Below are 19,645 nucleotides of genomic sequence, written 5' to 3'. Positions count from 1 at the left end.
CTGAGATGGAAGGATTGCTTGAGCCTGGATGTTTGAGGCTGCAAGTGGGATATGATTGCACCACTGCACTCCCCCTTGGGGACTGAGTGAGACTGAGGGAAGGAAGGAAGGGGAAGACAAAAGGGAAGAGGAAAGGGAAAGGAAGGAAGAAAGAAGGAAGGAAAAGACTGGTGATGGTTCCCTGATTGGTTATTAAGTGAAACTAGAAGGCTGAGATTTCATTTCTGACCTTAGAGGTTGATGCCAAGAAGGTTACATGAAATTCACATTATCATCATTGCAAATAGGGTGAAGCCCAAGAAAATTAACTCCCCTTGTGAAAACCTGTGAGGGATTCAGTTATCAGAGAAACATCTCTCACCTCTGACCCATCAGGGTAACCATTTCTTTGAAAAATACTTCTTAGAAGTAGTTTTATCTAAAACCTAAGAATATCTTGAATGAGGAAATAAAAGAGGACACAAACAAATGGAAAAACATTCCATCTTCATGGATAGGAAGAATCAATATCATGAAAATAGCCATATTGCCCAAAGTAATTTATAGATTCAGCACTATTCCCATAAAACTACCATTGACATTCTTCACAGAATTAGAAAAAACTATTTAAAATTTCATATGGAATCAAAGAAGACCCTGTATAGCTAAGACAATCGTAAGCAAAAAAAAAACAAAGCTGGAGGCATCACAATACCTGATTTCAAACTATACTACAAGGCTACATAACCAAAACAGCATGGTACTGGTACCAAAACAGACACATAGACCAATGGAGCAGAACAGAGAACTCATAAATAACACCACACATATACAACTATCTGATCTTCGACAAACCTGATGAAAACAAGCAATAGGGAAAGGATCGCTTATTCAGTAAATGGTGCTGGGAAAACTGGTTAGCCATATGCAGAAAACTGAAACTGGACCCCTTTCTTACACCTTATACAAAAATTAACTCAACACATAAATGTAAAACCCAAAACCATAAAAACCCTAGAAGAAAACCTAGGCAATACCATTCAGAACATAGGGATGGGCAAAGACTTCATGACTAAAACACCAAAAGCAATGGCAACAAAAGCCAAAATTGACAAATGGGCTCTAATTAAACTAAAGGGCTTCTGCACAGCAAAAGAAACTATCATCAGAGTGAACAGGTAACCTACAGAATGTGAGAAAATCTTTGCAATCTACCCATCTGACAAAGGTCTAATATCCAGAATCTACAAGGAACTTAAACAAGTTTACAAGAAAGAAACTAATAATCCCATCAAAAAGTGGGCAAAGGATATGAACAGACACGTCTCAAAAGAAGACATTTACTTGGCCAACAAACGTGAAAAAAAGCTCAGTATCACTGGTTATCAGAGAAACGCAAATCAAAAACCACAATGAGGCACTATCTCACACCAGTCAGAATGACCATCATTAAAAAGTCAGGAAACAATAGATGACGGTGAGGCTGTAGCGAAATAGGAGCGCTTTTACATTGTTGGTGGGAATGCAAATTAATTCAACCATTGTGGAAGATAGTAGGGTCAATCTTCCCTGCCCTACTGGAGGTGCCATGAAGGTGATTCTCAAGGATCTAGAAGCAGAAATATCATTTGACCCAGCAATCCTATTACTGGATATATACACAAAGGAATATAAATCATTCTACCATCAGGACACATGCACACATATGTTTAATGAAGCATTATCCATGGTAGCAAAGACATGGAACCAACCCAAGTGCCCATCAGTGACAGACTTGATAAAAAAAATGTGATACATATACACCATGGAAAATTATGCAGCCATAAAAAGGAATGAGATCCTGTCTTTGTAGGGACATGGATGAAACTGGAAGCTGTCATCCTCAACAAATAAGGAACAGAAAACCAAACACCACATGTTCTCACTCATAAGTGGGAGTTGAACATTGAGAATACATGGACACAGATTGGGGAACACCACACACCAGGGCCTGTTGGGGCGTGGGGGGTGAGGGGAGGGAACTTAGAGGATGGGTCAATAGGTGCAGCACACCACCTTGGCACATGTATACCTATGTAACAAACCTGCATGTTCTGCACATGTATCCCATTTTTTTTTAGAAGAAATAAAGGGCAAATACATATATTTTTTGAGACAGAGTCTCGTTCTGTCACCAGGCACCAGGCTGGAGTGCAGTGGCACAATCTCAGCTCACTGCAACCTCTGCCTCCCAGGTTCAACCAATTCTCCTGTCTCAGCCTCACGAGTAACTGGGACTACAGGTGTGTGCCACCATACCAACTAATTTTTGTATTTTTTAGTAGAGATGGGGTTTCACCATGTTGGCCAGAATGATCTCCATCTCTTGAACTTGTGATCTGCCCGCCTCGGCCTCCCAAAGTGCTGGGATTACAGGTGTGAGCCACCGTGACTGGCCAGGACAAATATTTTAAAAAAGAAATAAAAAGAATATCTTGAACAGCAATATCAGACCTGGTTGAAATCTGAACCTAAACTTAGGTACATGTGGTGGTTGATCTCTTCAAATGTGGCCAGTGCAACTGAGGAACGGAATTTTTAATTTTGTCTAACTTGAATTCATTTTAACTTAAAAATGGATGCTCGGTTCAGTTACTGGAAGACATTTATGCTTATTTGGAATAATATGGGGATGTGAATCTGTTTATATATAAATTATATGCACTATAAATGCATTCTTATTCTATTCCTCTCTTGGAATATTTCTCAGTGCATATTTTTCACTGTACTCCCCACTAAGAGAACAGATAGTGCAGTCTCCACCTTCGTGCAGCCTCCAGCAGGTAAGGGAAGATTGATCATAACAGAAAGGCAATTGAGAGCCACAAGAGGCAGGTTTATGGATAAACGAGAACAGAGTAGGGAGCCCTACACGTGCAGGGAGAGCAGGAATTGCTGAGATCCTGCTGCATTCAATTCGATGCACTAGGAAATCTTGTTGTTGTTGTGAGGGTTGGTGATGTATGTGTGTGTTTGAGACAGGGTCCCAATCTGTTGTCTAGGCTGGAGTACAGTGGTGCAATTCTAGCTCACTGCAGCCCTGAACTTCTGAGCCTAAGGAATTCTACTTCAGCCTCCTGAGTAGCTGGGACTACAGATGTGCACCATTACACCTGGCTAATTTTTTTATTTTTATACAGGCAGGGTCTCACTATGTTTTCCAGGCTGGCCTTGAACTCCTGGGCTCAAGAGATCCTCCCACCTTGGCCTCTAAAGCTGCTAGGATTACAGTGTGAGCCACTGAGCCCCACCTAGGAAAGCTTGATTTTTGTTCTGCCAGAAGAATTCCCTGCTCTAAATATTTACCAGATAACATATGCCCAGCTCATTCATGAACATCAACCAGCATCTGATCTGAAAATAAGACTGTTCATTCTGAATATAATTTTTTCCATAACTGCAAGCTCATCTTCAGACTTCCCTGTGTCATGTAACTTTTTGGTGCCTTAAAATCAACAAGGCAGATGATCAGTGATCCCTAACAAAAGAAGTATCTGTACATCCATGAGTTTTCAAGACGGAGTCCTTATTTGCTTCTAGTCACCCTGCCTAAATAGTGGGGAGAGATTAAACATGTGAATCGACTTTCCTCTCTATGACAAGACACTCTGGACACAGTGTTATTTGGCCAATTGCACCTATAGTTCCATTTAAAAGAGTCATTTATCAACGTAAAAATGTTACAGTACCTTTTGAATAGTTTTGTGATCCTTTTCTGCCATCTCTTTCATACTTATAAGTTCATCTTCTGTAAACAAAAGGAGAAAGAGGCCAACCATGAAATTACACGCTTATGCCCCTGTATTCAAACGGCCTGCCTGAGGGCAGGCTGTGGGCCACTCGCAGGCATGGTGGACGCAAGGCCTAGCAGGACTGTGACCTTCACAACTGCCCTTGACATTCACAGCCTTCTTCCTGCTGTTCAGATGGCTGGTCAGATAGGGATTAAGAAATAAGTTCAAGATCCAAGTGTGGCTGAGGGCTGAAAGCTTTTCATCAATACTAGCGATGGACATTTTTGCTGTTAGTCACAGCCAATACAAAGAGCTTTAGCAGGTGGCAGTTTATGACTTAATAAGAACGACCCCAAAGTAAAAAGCCTCGCTATGCCACAGCAGAAGAGAACGAGACCATACTGGCATGGTAGAATTTCATATCCAAGGGATACTATTAATATATCTCATTTTATTGATATTTTGCTATAATTTGTTATATTGCCTGCTCATTGCTTTGAATACTGTAGATTAAGGAAAACATCATATAATGAAGATAATCACATGAATGACAGTTAAATGAAAAAATACATTAAAGCAATAAACTTTGGTGTTTTTTTTCCCTCTTTTCCATATGTTCTGACAACTTTGGTGATTTAAACACAACTTTCACCGTTTATGGTCTGAAAGAAAAGGGGTATAAAGTATACAAATGAAATTGTATATTTAAGTTTTGTTCAAGAATCAAAATAACTAGTAAGTAGTAGCATATTTTCCTGAAGGGCTAACTCTGTTTTTTTCTACAAAGCATATCCCTATGTATTCTTAAGTACTTAAATACTATCAAGTTTAGATAATCAGTTAAGTATCTGAAACAAAGCAGCAAAAGTTTCTATCTGGTTATAATATTTCTAAGTGAAATGGAGCATTGATTAGCAAATTTTTACAAAGGCCAATGTCTGGCCCGAAACAACACCCTGAGTTAACATGACATGCTCACAGTGGAACTACAAACACATCCTCCGTCCCAAGCAAGAAATGCTATCCATCATGAAAACCAAAGACGGCTATGAAATTGATCTTTCAAATGTAAATAATGAAACAAATGCATGTTTGGAAAAGACAAACATACTTATGAGCTTTACGAAGTGACCAATATGTAGATTTTTCTTAAAAGTGATTTCAAAATATTACCTAATCCTGAATTTTCTTTTAGATTGATCTGGATTTCTTCTTCAAGCTCTGAAATGATCTGAAGCAGTCTCTCATTTTCCACTTTGTACTCCAAATTTTCCTTTCCTAGGTTTGATTTTGGAGAGCTGGTTTCTTTGGCAAAAGACTCCTGCAAGATGGGGAATGCCATATTCCTAAGCAGGGAGCCAAGGATTTAAATATGCAAGACAAGGACAATACAGATACAGAAAAGCTATCATATAATTTTCTGAATTCTATTACACACTTATAATACGAATTGTAAAAAGGAAGGAGCCTAAATAGAGCTTGCTGGAAGAAAGGCTCCAGTACATTCTGTACAAAGACCTCAACACATGGGGACATTTTATTGACAGGAATAATGCATATCATACTGTTTGTGTGCCCTCATCATTCAGGTCAATTCATTATGGAGGCTGTGTCCGGGGAGGCAGCTGGGGCCCCTCCACCCACACTTCCCTCTGTGTGTGTCTGAAGTGCTGTCCGCCTGTAACTAGGCAGGCTGGGGGGACCAGGACGGGCAGCGCCAGGGGGTGGCAGAGTGCATGGCTAAGGAGGGGGGCTTGTTGCCTTTGTGGCATTTCCCAGTGTCAGTGCTGCCAGTGTCATGAGGAGCACATCACATGTCAAAGTGGTGACGTTTTCAGGCTGGGAGCCGCATGGAGTCCATCAGGCACACGGATATCCACACAGTTGGTTTTCTGCTTGGTGGAGGAGCCACCCAGAGGCAATTCATATTCTGAACATTAACATGGCTTTGCATGCTTGTCACACGGGGTCTGTGCAGGCGTTTAATGCTATTGAAGACTTCAGTTTAAATCTCTATGCAAACAGTGATTACCTTGTAAGAAGGTTTCAGGATAACTTACAACAAAAGACTTTAAAGTTATAGTTTTAGTAAAGCAAACTCATTTACATTTTTATTATGTGCGTCTTTTGTTTAAATCTTGCCATGTCCATTATGGGAGAGGCTTTTTCTTACGCAATAGATGCGCTTATTGGGACAGCTACTCCTTTTTTTTTTTTTTTTTCTATCTTCTTCTTGTCTGTTTCAAAGCTATTGAAAACATCTGAATATACTCCCTTATGGTTGTTTAGATTTTACTGCCACACATTGAAAAAAAATTAAGATGTAATGGATTGGGGAAGCTGGGGCAGAACTTTATACTTTACTGTGGTATAATATTAAACAGATTGTACAATCTCAAAATATTAGTCATTATATTATTATGCCAAAGGAGATAGGAGATTCTACATGCCTTGTTTCAAAATTACTATAGACATTAAAAATACTTTTGAACTTAAGGTCATCGCAAGCGAATTATAAGTTACTCTTTTTGCAGTAATTCCATTATTGCAATAAATAAGAACAAAATCTTCCCTCAAAAACAAAATCATTTCTCTTAATAGACTGATTTCCTTTCAGAACTACACTTTCATTTAAGTTTAAGACATGTGGGATTAAATTATTAAGATATTTTCCCCTGTAACAGTTTTAAAGAAAAAGAAGTGATTGAAATTTTTTGTAGTGCATTAATAAGTCCTTTAAAACAAGCAACTTACTAATAAAATTACATATGGTATATATATGTGTGTGTGTGTGTGTGTGTGTGTGTAAGAGTTTGTAATATTTAAAACATATTGCTAAATTTTGTACTAGGCTCAATTACAAATCTTCATGACTTTGATTCACCATTTCATTTAAATTATTTGAGCCCAATTCATTCTTAACTAATGAAAACTAACAAACCTAGTAAGTAGTTAATACACAACACTATTTTCTTAATAAAGGAAGAATCCCAGTCATTAATTTCTTGTCCCACATTGTTCAATTTGAGACCCTCACAGAATGCATTTATAGACTAAAAGGGTTTTTTTCTTTTTTTTTTTTTAAGAAAGAAAGAAACAAACAATACTGGCCTTAATAGGCTTAAGCATACTTTTCCTGACAGTGGCAGAATATGAACATCCACAGAGGATTACACGAGCACCCGATTCTCATAAACTAAAGAAAAACTATTTGAATTAAACAGATGAAGTGTAAAATTTACAAGTGGTAGCAGCTAATACCTAACCACAGGTTCTAAGAATCTCTTTGTATGAAAGCAGGACTCAAGGAAAACACATTAAATCCGGGGGTTCGTCCTCCACATATCAATCCACAGCCCCTTTTCTTCCAAGGTTAACCCTTAGCTCTGTCCCCACCATCTGTCAGCTGCGGGAACTGCAAGTAATTAACTATTCAGATGCCCACAGCAATGAGGACACTCATTAGCAAAATGAACAAAGGGATCGTTCTGAGCTGCTGCGGTCCTGTTACACTCTGAGTGGCAGGTTTTGTGGTGGTGTTCCTTCTGCCATCTGCCCACACGGCTAGTTTTCGCTTGCTTAAACCACGAGACTTTTTAAAAAAATAAACTGCACTAATAAAATGAGGTTAGGAAGGATGGAGACCAATTAAAAGGCGGTTAACTGGATGTAGCCATTTAAACCACACTGTAAGAGAGACTGTGTGTGATCCTTGATCATTCTGGAATTTTAAAATTACAAAGAAACTTTCCAATCTCAAGTTTCTTTCATATTATAAAAGCCAGGACTTCAAGTGGTGGCATATGTGCTGTATCTTTTGTGAATATTCACGAGATGCATAGAATTGCAAACTGAATCCCAAACTGAATCTCAGAAGAATCATTTTTGAAAACAGGTGTACTTGGGAGCCTTGCTCCTCAAACTGGTCCATAGACCAGGAGCCTCAGCATCACCTGGGAACTGATTGGAAATGCAGCCCCTCAGTCCCAACCCAGGGCTACGGTGTCAGAGTCTGCATCTAACAAGATCTGCAGGTGATTCATGTGAGCGGTAAAGTCTGAGAAGTCCTGGTTCAGAGCACTTTCTGTGCCTTCTCAGCAGTTTCCCTTCCACAGGCTCCATTGAATTGGACATCTCAATTTTCCGGGGAGGAGTAGAGTTCTGATGCAAGCCCATGCCTCATGGCAGTCACAGAGAAGAGCAGGTGCTTTTCCAATGAGTGACAGCCAGGAAAGTGGCACTCTGGGCAGTGCAACCCTGCAGAGCTGCCACTCTTGAATGACAGCTCTGTTTCAGAGCTGTCAGCAACAAGCAGATATGCTCAGCAATGGAAGGTAGGTGGGTGATGGCTGCAGGGCTTGTCAGGGTTGGGATAAGAAAGAAAAATGAAAAGTCTATTTAAAATGCCAGCTCCAATTGAAATTAAAACACATGCACAGGGACACACACACACACACACACACACAGAGACAGAGAGACAGAGAGACATAAAGGCTAACCGCCTTTATAAATTCTCAAGAGGATTAGCCAACGGACAGCATGGAAACCCACTGACTACAATGGTATGCAGCTGAGTCACATTGATTTCCCACCGAATAAAACCTGAACATTTCATCCCTTGAATGAAGTTGCTCTTGGGAAAGTTCAACATTCAGGATGTTCCCATCTGGAGATGAGAAATATTACAACTACTTATTAACTATGAAGCTATTGAAATAATTTGATAATCACTAACAGTAAACTAGATAACTTTAGATAAACTAAATAAAGCTTGTTTATTTCGCTTTTTTTTCCAGCTTACTTCCACCGCTACTTTGAAGTTTTTAATTGTTTCTCCAAATTCCGTGTTCCCAATCTAATTCCAGACTTGGTGTCCCAAGGGTTTTTTAAATACCACTAGAGGGGGCAGTTGAATTAGCTGAAATTCCAAATAAAAAAGATCATCTAGAACTTAAGTGGCATGAGGTTTTAGGAAAGTCTGTTCTTAGAGAAAATATAAAAAAAAAAAAAAAGCGTATTTCTTATTATTTGATATAAGCCATGATCTGCCTTTGTGGCATTCATGTTTGTGTTCTTGAAATGGACACACGTATGCTTCCATCCCCGTCAGTCAGGAGGGGAGAGCAGAGCCCTGCGTTTTGTTGGAATCTCTAGGAGAAATCCATACACCCCGTTAACCAGAATCACCTCACCTTCCTCAAATCTTAGATTGTTTACAGAAATTCGAATGTGCTCTTTGGGGCTAATTACAGTGGAATAACCAGGGTATTCTGGATGCCATTGTAAGCCAGAGAACAGCCTGTTTACACATGAGCCTGTGTGGCTCCCACCTACTCCCCTCTTCACAAAGCCACAGCCCATCCTCATGCTTTCCCCAGAATGTCCAGCCGAGCCAGGTAATCACCTGAAGAGAACAATTAGAGGTATAAACATGTCAAGAGTGCAGGGAACTGTCTTACCCAATTGGGGTGTTCTCAACAGTCCGGAGGTCTGTTTGGTACATTTTATGGAATATAAACTGATGGTTATAAGGATTTCTGCATTTCCTTATAATAACTGAATTGATACACTAATATTTCATCAAGGAACTCAAAGCAATTTACATTCAACACAGCCGGTGTTCTTATCATAACCCTCCACCTTAGCCAGGTGAGTATCATGTTGCATTTCACAAATGGCAAATAAATGAATCAAAATTGCCTTGCCACATCTACACTGGATGTCTCTGACCAAGGCAGGATTAAAAGTAAACTATTGCCTGTAATCTCAGCACTTTGGGAGACCGAGGCGGGCGGATCACGAGGTCAAGAGATCGAGACCATCCTGGCCAACATGGTGAGACCCCGTCTCTACTAAAAGTGCAAAAAATTAGCCAGGCGTGGTGGTGTATGCCTGTTGTCCCAGCTACTCGGGAGGCTGAGGCAGGAGAATTGCTTGAAATCAGAAAACGGAAGTTGCAGTGAGCCAGGATCGCACCACTGCACTCCAGCCTGGTGATAGAGCAAGATTCTGCCTCAAAAAAAAAAAAAAAAAAAAAAAAAAGGCAAACTATTACAGTTTTTAGTCTTTTCTATTAAACTATTTTCTCCAAAAAGTAAAAGTAATTGTAAACCTAAGAAAAGGTTTTTCAAAAGCAAATGCAAAAAATGAATGTGCTTCCTAGTCCAAGACATATAAAAAAATTAATATTCAATTTTATTAGATTTATGCTATTGACACTTAACACTGTATTGCTTAGAAGGTGCTCATTTTTTTTCTAGATATAAAGATTTCTAATAGGTTAACAAAGCAAACATTTAAACCAGTTTAAATATGATCCTATAGAATGGTTTGCATTTGATTCACTATCTCTTATAACCTTTAAGTCTTAAATAAGAGTACTAGTGAGAGATTTAGATAAACCATAGATTGTATTCAAAGGCATCAGCAACCCATAAGTGCCTCTTTCTAGTGTTAACATTTTGGCATATAACTTTTCAGATTTTCCTGTATGGATGTGTCAATATTTCTATGTGTATTAATAATTATTAATGTATTATATTACATTATAACATGTTATAACATAACCTATGCATTATAATCTATACATTTTCTATATGCATATGTATATTATATATTCACTACAAACTTTAATTCTTACTGTACAGGATAAAGCTCCCCCTCTGTAAGTGGACTTTAGATTCAGGTGAGCCTTGGTTCACAGACCATCTTTACCACCTACTACCTGTGTGCCCATGGGGAAGTTTCTTAACCACCCCATCTCTGCTTTTTCATCTGTAAACTGAGCTGTGAGAATGAGAAGAGATGCCATCGATGAAGCATCTGATACCTGCTATTGGTAACCCATAGACTTTATTCTTCCTCGGTCCCAACATCTGTTAGCCTTTCCAAATCAAAACAACCAGCTTCTTGCTCTTAGAACTTAATAACAAAATCCTCTCCAGCTGTGAACCATGGCTGGGTCTGAGACAGTGGGTGGCTTGGAGTAGAGATGAGATGAAAATGAATTTGCTCTCAGGATCCCCACTTTCCAAAGCCCTTAAACTTCCTCCTTGATGAGTTTAGGTTCTTCTTTCTGCCTCCTCACTCATTCCATTTTTGCTCCCATCAGTAGTTTGTCTAACCAGCAAAACAGACCTTGGCTCCCACTGCAACAGGGAGAACTGAGGGGAAAATCCTCTGAGATTTTTCTTCTTGATAGTTTTATTTAAATGTCATTCCGTTCCAAGTTAGCTTTTTGGAAGCTCTGGCTTGGAAAGATTAGCTTTGTGTCTTTCTTTCTTTCTTTCTTTCTTTCCTTCCTTCCTTCCTTCTTTCCTTTCTTTCTTTCTTTCTTTCTTTTTTGAGACGGGGTTTCGCTCTTGTTACCCAGTCTGGAGTGCAATGGCGCGATCTCGGCTCACCGCAACCTCCGCCTCCTGGGTTCAGGCAATTCTCCTGCCTCAGCCTCCCGAGTAGCTGGGATTACAGGCACACACCACCATGCCTGGCTAATTTTTTGCACTTTTAGTAGAGACAGGGTTTCACTTTGTTGACCAGGATGGTCTCGATCTCTTGACTTCGTGATCCACCCGCCTCGGCCTCCCAAAGTGCTGGGATTATAGGCGTGAGCCACCGCGCCCGGCCAGCTTTGTGTCTTTCAAACTACCTTCACTGCAAAGAAGGGTGGGAGTCTTTGGTTACAATAAAAGTCCATTCCCATGCTCTTCTAGAGTAGGACATTTTTTGCAGTGGGAGGTAGGTTATTTTATTTTCATTATAAATAAAAATTGAGAACCATTATATTGCTCCTATTCATATTGTTATGGGTTTTCTAGAATAGACCATCGAGCAGAAAATAGTTAGACTGGCTTATATTATGGAGAGATGACCAAATGGATCAATTGGATTTTAATTTATCCTTAACCCAAGCTTTTAACTATTTATGACTTTATTTACATATATTAAAATTAATTATTCCTTGCCTTCAAACTTACCATTTTATGAAACCCAAAATCTTCATATTGGTCTAGTTTTTCTTTTAATTCTTTAATAATGTCTTCTTTCTCTTTCAGTTTTCTTAACAAAATATTTGTTTTGACACTACTCGCATCTTGCAAAGAAACCTTCTCTTCTTCTACCTCAAAGAACTGCTGTGGACAAAAAAAAGCATCATTAAAAATTAATTAGACACTAGACATTAAAAATTAGGCACTAACACTAAATTAAAGACTCGGCAAAAATTAGACACCACTAGAAAACATTTCATCATTTAAGCCACTGTTTTGTGAAGTTATGTTATTTTTATAACTTGCATACAATTTTAATAAGCAACTTTTTATTGAAATATATGCTAAAAAGTATCATGCAGTATATAGCACGTGTTATCCTATAAAACACAAAGCATGATCAGTTACTCTAACTATCAGCCATGCAAATTACAATAGTAAACAGCAAGATGGAAGACTAGAACTTCCACTCAATAAGAATTGGGCAGCCATCCATGGACAAAAGTGCCCTGGGGGGAGATTTGGGCCCTGGATAGAAGATCCCAAAGCCCCGGTGGAGCCCAAGACTGAAGAGGGCTGTTTTGAGTGGTAGGCTGCACCCAGGTGGCAGGCTCACTGACCACAGTCCCAGCTACAGACCCAGAAATGGCCTCATCCTCCTGTGAACTTGGCTACAATCCTGTTTGGACTTGGTCCTGCCACGAGAACCATCTGCCAAGAAATCCAGGAGGAATCACATTAACCTGTGCTTCTGGTGACAGGCCCATGGGCCTCAGTCTCAGGTGTGGACCATGAATTAGCTCTGTAACTCAACTAAACACACTCTCAGCTGCAGTTTGAGACCAGTCCTGCCTGCCCAGGCACCTGCTGGGACTCATGCCTATTTGTGCCCTCGGAAACAAGTCAGCTGACCTCAGTCTCACAGCAGATCTTGAAATAGCCCTTTAACTTGGCCCCATCCCCTCTCAGCTGCAGTCTGAGAGCAGTCTTGCCCACCCAGGGGCTTGGTGAAAGCTATGTATGTCAGTGCCCCAAAGGCAGGCCCACCAATCTTGATTCCACTGTGGATCTTGGGGTGGCCCTGTAACCTAGCTCTGTTCCTTCCTAGCCTTTTTAGAAGCCATCCTGTTTAGATGGCCATCCTGTTCACCCAGAGATCTGCCAGGAAAAAGCCCATCCATGCAGGCTGCTGACCTCAGTCTGATGGAGAAGCACCAAGTAGCCCTTTGACCGAGTTCCAGCTCACTCAGCCATGGTCCAGGAGCAGTCCTGCTTGCCCAGGAGCCCAGCAGGAGGCATACCTGTCTGTGTCTCTGGAGGCATGTCTGCAGGCCCCAGTCTCAGTGTAAGGTTCCATTCAAGCCCCTGTCAGCCACGGTCCATGGCCAATTCTTCTTGCCCAGGGACCAACACAGTAGCCCAGCAGGAACACTCCAAGGGACCTGAAGGAATACACACTCCTCTGTGTACCTGGTAACAGGCCCACCATCTGCCAACCCAAATGTGAAGCCTGAAGCATAGTCTTTACCCAGCACCAACTCTACAGACCAAGGTCCTGGAAGCGGTTTATTCTTTCCAGGGGCCAGACAGGATCCAAGCCTGCTCAAATCCTTAGTAATAGCCCACTAACATGTTCCCTACTGTAGACCCAGCAGCAGCCATGTAACTTGGCTGCAACCCTACTCAGCTGCAAGCCTGGAGGCAATCTTATCAGCTCAGAGACCCCCCAAAAAATTCTTTACCGACCAAAACCAGTCTGTAATGACTGGAGGAGGTGTTTGCTCATCCAAATGCACAAACACCAAGGCTATACAGATAGTGAAGAATCAGGCATCTTACTTCAAGCATTTAAAAATCTCATTTTCAACACTGCTATGCAAAACTTACAGTTTAGTTTGGACTTTTTGAAATTATAAAGAAACCATTTGACTTTTTGTGTGTTTGTGACTAATATATTTGGGTACATGCAACATACAGGAAATATAGCAAAACTTAGTAATATCTGCTAATATGTTTAATGTTATATTTCAAAAGAGTTAGATTTGTAAACTAACATTGTCCTAATATGATGAATACCAGTAGACTAAGAATAATAATGTATGAAGGTGGCTATGAATAGCACTGGCTTAGTCTACACAGAATAAAAAAAAATCATATATGAATATACAGTAGAATTAAAAAGAGTGAAAAGAGAATACTCAAGACAATATTAGCTTTTAAAATTTTGTGATTTTATTTTATTTAGGTTTATTGTGTGTGTGTGTGTGTGTGTGTGTATGAGAGAGAGAGAGAGAGAGATACAGTCTTACTCTATCACACAGGCTGGAGTTCAGGGGTGTAATCGGCTCATTGCAACTGCTGCTTCCTGAGCTCAAGCAATCCTCCCACCTCTGCCTCCACCTCTGCCTCCCAAGTATCTGGGATTACAGGCACATAACACCATACCCGGCTAATTTGTGTATTTTTTGCAGAGATGGGGTTTTGCCATGCTGCCCAGGCTGGTCTCGAACTCCTGAGCTCAAGGGATCCGCCTGCCTCAGCCTCCCAAAGTCCTGGGACTACAGGACCACCGCTCCTGGCCTTAAATTTTGTGATTTTAAATAAGAGTACTGATTGTGTAGATCTAGTCTTTACAAGCATTCTTATGTGTGTCTACAGCAAACACTCTGCTAAGGTCAACACACATTTATTCTACCAGGGCCCTTAAGTGTTACTAGGCATCGTATATCTTCCAAACAGATTTCAACATCTTCAGTGTCAACCTTTCTGTGTCCCCTAATTAACAGCATTGTAAGCTGAAAACCCATTTTAAGCCCCTTCTTCTCCTTTGTCAACTAACCAAATGTGTCCAACCTACCCCTAAATCTCTACCAAACTCCATCACCGTTTTTCCTGTTCCACCACAATCTTAGTCCTTGCCTTGTTCACCTGGATATTGTAAAAGCTTCTTAACTAGCCTCCCTGGCTCTTGCTTTGTCACCTCCCTCCAATCTTCATCCAGTAGCCAAATGACCTTTCTAAAATGCCTTTCTCCCCATCTCCTCCTACAGGCTGACATCCCTTAGCATGGTATACAAAATGGCAGCCTTCATGATCTGCTGCCAGCTTACCTGGCCAGCAACTCATGCCAGTCTTCTCTCCTCTTCCTTCACCCAAACTGGGCATTTTATCAATACTGATACACTCAGCATGCAACTTCTCCGAAACACCACGTAGCCACAGGTCCCTGTGCCTCTGCACTTGGAGTTCCCTCTTAACCCACCCAACAAGCTCTTGCTTGTCATTCTAGCAGAATGGTATTAGAGTGCGATAGCCTGAGTCTGCAGACCAGCTCTGTCAGCTTGGCACCTTGAACAAGTTTCTTAAACCCCGAGTGTCTCATTGTTATCATCTGTAAAATGGCACTATGAATAAAAGTACCTGAATTGTGAGAATTAGATAAGTCAATACATGTAAACAATTTTGGACAGTGCCTACAACATAGCCCCCAGTAAGTATTATATCCTAACATTTAGTCCTGTTGTGGCTGTTTGTCATTCAAATCCAGATGCCACCTGCTCTGGGAGCCTTAGCACCCCCTCTCCCACCCACCCACCTTCCACCTCTGTGTCCTTTCTCTATCTTGTAAATACTCTTCTTGGGGTCACTTTATTATTTGCATATTTTCTAACTCACTTTTATGTTCTAGATACGTTGGGTTTATTTTACTCTTAAAAAAGAAACCCGCACTTGTCTGCTTATTGCAGCACCATTCACAATGGCAAAGTCACGGAACCAACCTAACTGTCCATCAATGGTCGATTGTTTAAAGAAAATGTAATGTATTAATACATACACCACGGAATTTTATGCAGCGATTAAAAAGAATGAAATCATGTCCTTTGCAGTAACATAGATGGAGCTGGAGGCTATTATCCTGAGCAAATTAATGCAGGAACAGAAAACTACTGCATGTTCTCACTTCTAAGTGGGAGCTAAACAACGGGTACACATGAACATAAGGATGAAAATAATAGACACTGGGGGCTCCAAAACAGAAAAGGGTGTCAGGGAGACTATGGCTGAAATATTACCTATTGAATACAATGTTCAATATTTGGGGGGCGGGTATACTAGAAGCCCAATCCTCACCACTATGCAACATATCCATGTAACAAACACGCATGTATACCCTCTGAATCTAAAACACAAGTTTTAAAAATGCCAACAAAACGAAGATTGTATGACAACGCAGAGACCAACGCACTAAAAAGTAATGAGAAAGTGTGCAGGCTGTTTAGGGAATGATGCTCTGATTGGCCAAGTCATCTTTGCCAGAGCAAGACAGAGAAGCACCCTGGGAAACTCATTTAAAATCTCACCCAGGTACCATGCCGAGAGGTGCTTGGACCAGCCTGCCTTCTCGATGAGCTCAGCCACTCTGGACTTCAGGGCAGGGAGGGCCACAATTCTTTCAAAGAACAAAAAAGTCTTACTCTTGACTTTTCATAAAATAGTCGTAGGTCCAAATATAATGGATTCGTCTTTCTTCATCTCCTGGAACGTTTCTGATGTCTCACTAGTGTTTATGGAATGACTGGATTCTGGGAGATAAGCAGAAAGCGTGTGATTTTTCTTCAGTGCCCCTGCAAATCTGGTCACTGGTCTCATGGTTCTCACCTTTTAGAACTTTCAGGAAGATATCATGGCTTTATTTTGTTAACTTAGTAACAACAACTTTAATCTTAGACAATGACAAGAAAATAAAAGAAAGAAAATGAGAAGAAAGCAAAAACCAAAACCCAAACCAAAAATTCTAGTCTAGCCACCTCTTACCCATTAATGCTTCTGTCCTCCCACCACTCTGGCCCCCCTTAGACGGGGCAGTCTGCAGTGGAGGAGAAGGGTTGAGCCTCTCTTCCTTTTATTTCTCCAATTTGAGAGTCTCCAATGGTCTGGAGCAGAGGAGAGGGAGAAACATTAAAGAAACAGAAACAAGTGTCAGTTGACAGTAACCTGCTGCCCTTGGTTGCCAGGAGGGTCCATGCTGGCCTGACTTCCTGCAGTGCCCTCCACAGTAGCAGTGCCTCCCTGGCTTCTGTCCCAGGACCTGCCCTTCTGATGGCATCCTGTCACCTCTCAGATGGTCCTTGTCAGCAGGGGTCTGCTCCATCAGCTCTTCTGTAGAATTTTCCTGGCAAGTCCCATACCAGTCCTCATGTTCCTCAGACCCAGGGATGCTCATCAAGCTTTCTAAGTGGTCCAAGACTCCACCCTTGCTTGGCTCGAAGGAGAAATACTCCCTTTCTTTCTCCCATTTGCAGGTCAGCACTCCATGCTGCCTGCCTTCCCCAAAGTGGACCTCTTGACCAGCCTTGTCCATTTCCAAATTCAAGATATCTCTTATATTTCCTGGAGATGGATGATGGGCTACTACTGGCCAGTTAAGCAGCTCCACCAAGTCTTGGAATGTCCTGCAAAGAACATCCTGCTGGCACCTATTTTTTTTTTTTAAGATAGGGTCTCGGTCTGTCACCCAGGCTGGAGTGCAGTGGCATGATCATAGCTCACTGCAACTTCTAACTCCTGGGCTGAAGCCATCCTCCTGTCTCAGCTTCCCAAAGCACTGGAATTACAGGCATGAACCACCAGGCCCAGCCACATCTCACTTTTTAACAGTGTTTTGTTCTCTACTTTTGGGATTTTGGATGAAACTGAAACCCAAGAGTCCCACTTTAACATCCCATCTTAGGGTGGTTTACTAAAAAATGTATTACCCTTTAGTTCAATCCCAACCTAATCATGTGACTGCCTGTCCTTCATTGAGGTTCTTTCTGACAATGGTCAAGTTGACAGGGGCAAAAGGCATCCGGGCTTGAGGTCCTGAGTAGGACAAGGTTCAATCAAGCTGCACGATTCACTTACCAAACACAGAAGTTTGAGATTCCAGATTGGGTTCAGTAACAACTTCAAAATTGTTACTGCCTGCTGTTCAAGAAAAATGTTTTTGGAATTCCAATTGTCTCATTAACTTTCTAAAATAAAATTTCTATATTTGGTGCCATCATTCTCATTGAGGTCCAGCTGTTAGTATGCAACTAGGGAATAATTACTCTGTCAACATTTAGATTTGACTATGACAATATTGGATGGGAAGCCAATTGCTTACTTCAAAGGACAACCCAAGAGCATGGACTCTGAGGTCAGAATGCCTGGGTTTGAATGCTACCCTCTGCCATTTAATGGCTGTGTGACTTTGGGCAAGCCACTTAACCTCTCTGTATTTAGGTTTCTATGTCTATCAAATGTGAATGACAATTATATAAAGAATAAATGAGTTAATACTTGCAAAGTTCTTAGAATAGTACCCTGGACTAATATGATGCTGGATATAGAAATTATATATCAGTATTATGATCAGAGGTCACTCATTTGATTTGTCTTGTTACTGGAGATAGTAACTTTTATCATTTAGTTAAGATGGTGTCAGTATCAACTTTCGTCACTATAAAATTAATTAATAAGTATGAAACTTACTAGTTAATACATGTTATACTCCTTAATTAATATGTATTTACTCTCACAGTATTAATATGCATTTATAGGGAGATATTTTAGTACATCTGTAAGATAAATCAATTTCCTGAAATAAATAAATGTGTTAGTTATTCACTTATTTGCTTATAACAGTGAACTCATGGATTCCTATTTTACTCAAATGGTTACAATTCATAATTATCATTATTTATTTTGATGCATGAATTTTCCCAAATTGGCCAAGTGGAATGAAGGAAGCCCCTACCAGCTGACCCCTGTGTTCTGACATGCCTTCATCATTTTTTAGCATTTCTTTGCTTTGGTTATGACAAAATATTGCAGGTCCTTCTTCCATTTTCCCTGTCACTGCCCTGAGCAGTTGGCTACTCCTCCAAAAAGCCCTGGTTTCTTTTAGTGTAGAATATCATTGAAATCTAAAAGCTGAATGCTAGGTGTGCTCATTGCTATAGGAGTGTCATTTCCTCTAGGCGCTCTCCAAAGACAGAACTAGGATATACATAAATATATGTACACACTTACATATACACATTCACATACATCTAGATAGTCACATATCTATATCTGTGATGATTAATTTTATGCAGCAACTTGGCTAGGCCATGGTACTCAGATATTTTTCAAATGTCAGATATTGCTGGGATTTTTTAGATGAGATTAATATTTAAATCAGTAAAGCAAATTACCCTTCATACTTCCATCATGTGGATGGAGCTCGTCCAAAAGGTTGAAGGCCTTCTGAGGAAGACTGAGATTCTCTGAGGAAGAGGAGGAAATTCTACTAGAGGACTGCCTTCGGACTCAAGCTGTAATATCAAGTCTTTCCTGGGTCTCCAGCCTGCTGGCCTGCCTTGCAAATTCCAAACTTGCCAGCCCCCATAATTGCATGAACCAATTCCTCAAAATCTCTTTTTTTCACCTCTCCTTCGCCCTCTCTTTTCTTTCCCTGTTTTTGTTCCATCTTCCCCAAATATTCATTGTCCTTCAAGGCTCAGCATAAGAATCACCTTTTCCTAAAAGTCTTCCTTAACTATTCATTCACATTGCCAGAGTTATGCACCCATTGAGTGCAGACCTCTAATGTGGACTCTGATTGCTAAGTTTATTATCTCTCCTGACCACTAGAGTATACATAATGAGTATAAGGACTGCCTCTGTCTCTGCTGCAAAATCAGTCAATAGATGGATGAAATGAATCAACACGTGAGTGAAAGAACAGTTAAAGACCTCAACATTATGGATTGCCTTTATTCTAGGAAATTTCCACGAGGAATTCATGATCTATTTCCAGAACCATGGTGTAGGTCAAGTTATCCTGACACTCTTCTTGATTATATTCAACCCTTTATTCAACAAAATTTGTCAAAAAAC

General features: G+C 40.5%; 1 protein-coding gene across 1 annotated transcript in view; it reads right to left on the bottom strand.

Annotated features, from left to right (window-relative positions):
- CUNH10orf67 (chromosome unknown C10orf67 homolog) overlaps positions 1-19,645 on the bottom strand; it is a 164,054-nt gene that overhangs the window by 65,214 nt on the left and 79,195 nt on the right. The window contains 3 exon segments of the mRNA XM_064368442.1: positions 3,708-3,766; positions 4,926-5,073; positions 11,729-11,884. Coding sequence (XP_064224512.1) covers positions 3,708-3,766; positions 4,926-5,073; positions 11,729-11,884 — 363 coding nt within the window.

This window comes from Aotus nancymaae, unplaced genomic scaffold (genome assembly GCF_030222135.1).
Source record: "Aotus nancymaae isolate 86718 unplaced genomic scaffold, 86718_ANA_hifiasm-v0.15.2.pri h1tg000077l, whole genome shotgun sequence".
Classification (NCBI taxonomy): Eukaryota; Metazoa; Chordata; class Mammalia; order Primates; family Aotidae; genus Aotus; species Aotus nancymaae.
This window is presented reverse-complemented; position numbering and strand designations above follow the sequence as displayed.